This window comes from Medicago truncatula, chromosome 3 (genome assembly GCF_003473485.1).
Source record: "Medicago truncatula cultivar Jemalong A17 chromosome 3, MtrunA17r5.0-ANR, whole genome shotgun sequence".
NCBI classification, from domain to species: Eukaryota; Viridiplantae; Streptophyta; class Magnoliopsida; order Fabales; family Fabaceae; genus Medicago; species Medicago truncatula.
Window position 1 is genome coordinate 57,991,352 of NC_053044.1, and position 2,436 is coordinate 57,993,787.

The following is a 2,436-nucleotide window of genomic DNA, read 5'->3' on the forward strand; positions in this document are numbered from 1 at the left end:
GGTTCTTTTTGATTTTACTCCATGTTCTAAATCTTCTCTGCTAAAGAGATGAAGGTTCCTTCATATTCTTCATCATCTTCTAGATTTTATGGGTTTGAGGATTCATGATTTACTAGGTTTTGTTTCTTATTTCTGGGTTTAGATTTGAGAAAATCAACAACAAAAAAATAGATCTAATCTAATTAAATGGATGACTAGAAATTTATTTTGAAGAAAACGTTTTTTGGGAGGGTGGAAAGGGTATCAATTGTTGCTGTTAAGTGGGTATAGGCTTTTTGTTTTTCTACCATGTGACTGTATTAAACTCCTGTTGTATGGGTTCTGTTTTTTCTAGTTTCCTGGACTTATGTTTGGATGGAAGAAGAACTCAAGACTTTCTTCTTTTTATTTTTTTAATTTTTTTTCCAGCGTTTGTTTAAAAAAGAAGAGCAATGTAGTAGAAGAAGGGTTATGAGTTATTGTTACAATTAAATGAGAAAAATATGTTTTATTATGATATAAAAATAATAAAATTGACATGTCACTTGACACATGACAATCCACATCATTTAAAATGTTCATGTGACTATACATGTCATTTAACGAGGTCCACACAATATGCCCAAAGACCATTCCGTTTGTTAACTAGGAGGAAAATAGACGGCATGGACCAATTTTGTTAACGGAGGAAAAATGTAGGGATTTTAAAAATATTTTTTTGAAATATAGGGACTATTCTTCGAAGTTCGTCAAAATGTAGGGACTACAAACATATTTACCCCTTAAATCTAAGACACATAACCTATTTAAGTAACATCAATTCCTCATTGCTTATCAACAAAACGGGGTCACATATAAGTTGCTTATTGTATAATTACCATTGGAGTCAAAATTGGTTAATGTTCTTGCTTAAGCAACTAAAAATATTTCTTTCATTGAAGATGCGGGACTATTTAATACACCCCATCACACTAAGGTCTGGACATATGATGCATGAATATAAATGGTATATCTTAAAAATTGTGGTTGAGTGTTATATAACACCATAAAACCGGTTTGTGAGATGACTTGTAAACTGATGATTATGATTGTCTCTTGTTATACACACATTTTAAACCATATCTTATTTGATGTGAGACTATTTAACACCGACCAAATGCGGAAGTGAAATTCGTCATATAATATTTAGATGACATTATATAAATGTTAGTATAATTAGTATCGTATAAAAAAGGTATAATTTTAGACGTGGGGAGCCATAAAAAAATGTCGATAGTGAGCATTGATTCATCTTCATTCTTATTATTCCATTCCTCAACTACCCCATGCATTTCCCAATAAACTAACCCTTATAATTAACTAGGAGAATAAAACGTGATCATTTTTGCATGATTTAGGATTTTCCATGGCCACCACAAAAGTTTTTAAAAGCATTAAAAATTGGACATCGTTTCTTGCATGATAAAATGATTTATTAAAATAATCAAAATCAAAATTACAAAATCGGATAGGGAGACAGATGGAGGAACAAACAGGCATTGCATTGCTTCAAATCCATTCAACTTTAGATACTTCAGAAGCCTAAGGCAAGCATCTATATAAGCAAAATAATAATAATCATGAGTATGTAATTATAAACAAAATATATAGAAACATGAACAAAAAATAGTGGCATGGTAAATAATTTGGTGCTACAAATTAATGAAGAGAAACATTACCTTATGATATTTTTTTTCTTTTCATCAACATTGCTAATTTGCTAAACTTCACGTGGATTTGTAGTTTGGAATAGGAACATGACCAGACTCAATGTGTTTGAGATCCTCCAAGAGTAGCTCATAATGTCTCTTAACTTCCTCAACTGATTTACCACCAACGGCTTTTGCTACATTTTGCCAACGGTCAGGGGTATCCTTATCAAATTTTGCAAGTGCTTTTTCAAACAACTTGTTTTGTTTTGGAGTCCAAATTGAATCACAAGGCTTGTGTTTGCTAAGGGAACTTGAGGCCATAATTATAAGTACTTAATGATTTAATTTAATGATCTAAGAAAATGTAAAGAAGAAGAATATAAGAGAGGAAGGTATATTATTAACTTGTTGAGTATGAAAATGCTTTGGTGGTTGCTATGCTTATAAATGGGTTGAGAATAGTGGGTTATAGCTAATAAGAGAATCTGAATAGCAAAAAGTTGAAAAACCTTGTGGCCCTTCTGCTTTGGAACCACAAACTGAAGGAAGAAGGACAAGGTACAGCTACAAGCCAAGATGAGAGAATCAGTTTCCAATGAATCAGGTTCCAGATTTCAATTCTTTTTCCCTTTTACTCATCATATATTACAAATAAAGTTATTCACCTTGATTTAGCTTGATAGTGCTAAAAGTTAAAACTAAATAATTATGTAGCACCAATGCTTATTCACCTTGATTTAGCTTGATAGTGCTAAAAGTTAAAACT

General features: G+C 31.5%; 1 protein-coding gene across 1 annotated transcript; it reads right to left on the minus strand.

Moving 5' to 3' along the window:
- Positions 1–1,238: 1,238 nt before the first annotated feature.
- Positions 1,239–2,108, minus strand: LOC11422787 (protein RADIALIS-like 4). Its single transcript, XM_024777643.2, has 2 exons — positions 1,698–2,108; positions 1,239–1,573 (listed from the first exon to the last, which is right to left on the minus strand). Exon 1 carries the CDS (start codon positions 1,989–1,991, stop codon positions 1,746–1,748), a length of 246 nt encoding a protein of 81 aa, XP_024633411.1. The 5' UTR covers positions 1,992–2,108; the 3' UTR covers positions 1,239–1,573; positions 1,698–1,745.
- Between the last annotated feature and the right edge of the window lie 328 nt (positions 2,109–2,436).

Bases quoted from the DNA above. Each gene is read 5' to 3' on its own strand.
- LOC11422787 (XM_024777643.2), bottom strand. From the start codon at position 1,991: ATGGCCTCAAGTTCCCTTAGCAAACACAAGCCTTGTGATTCAATTTGG.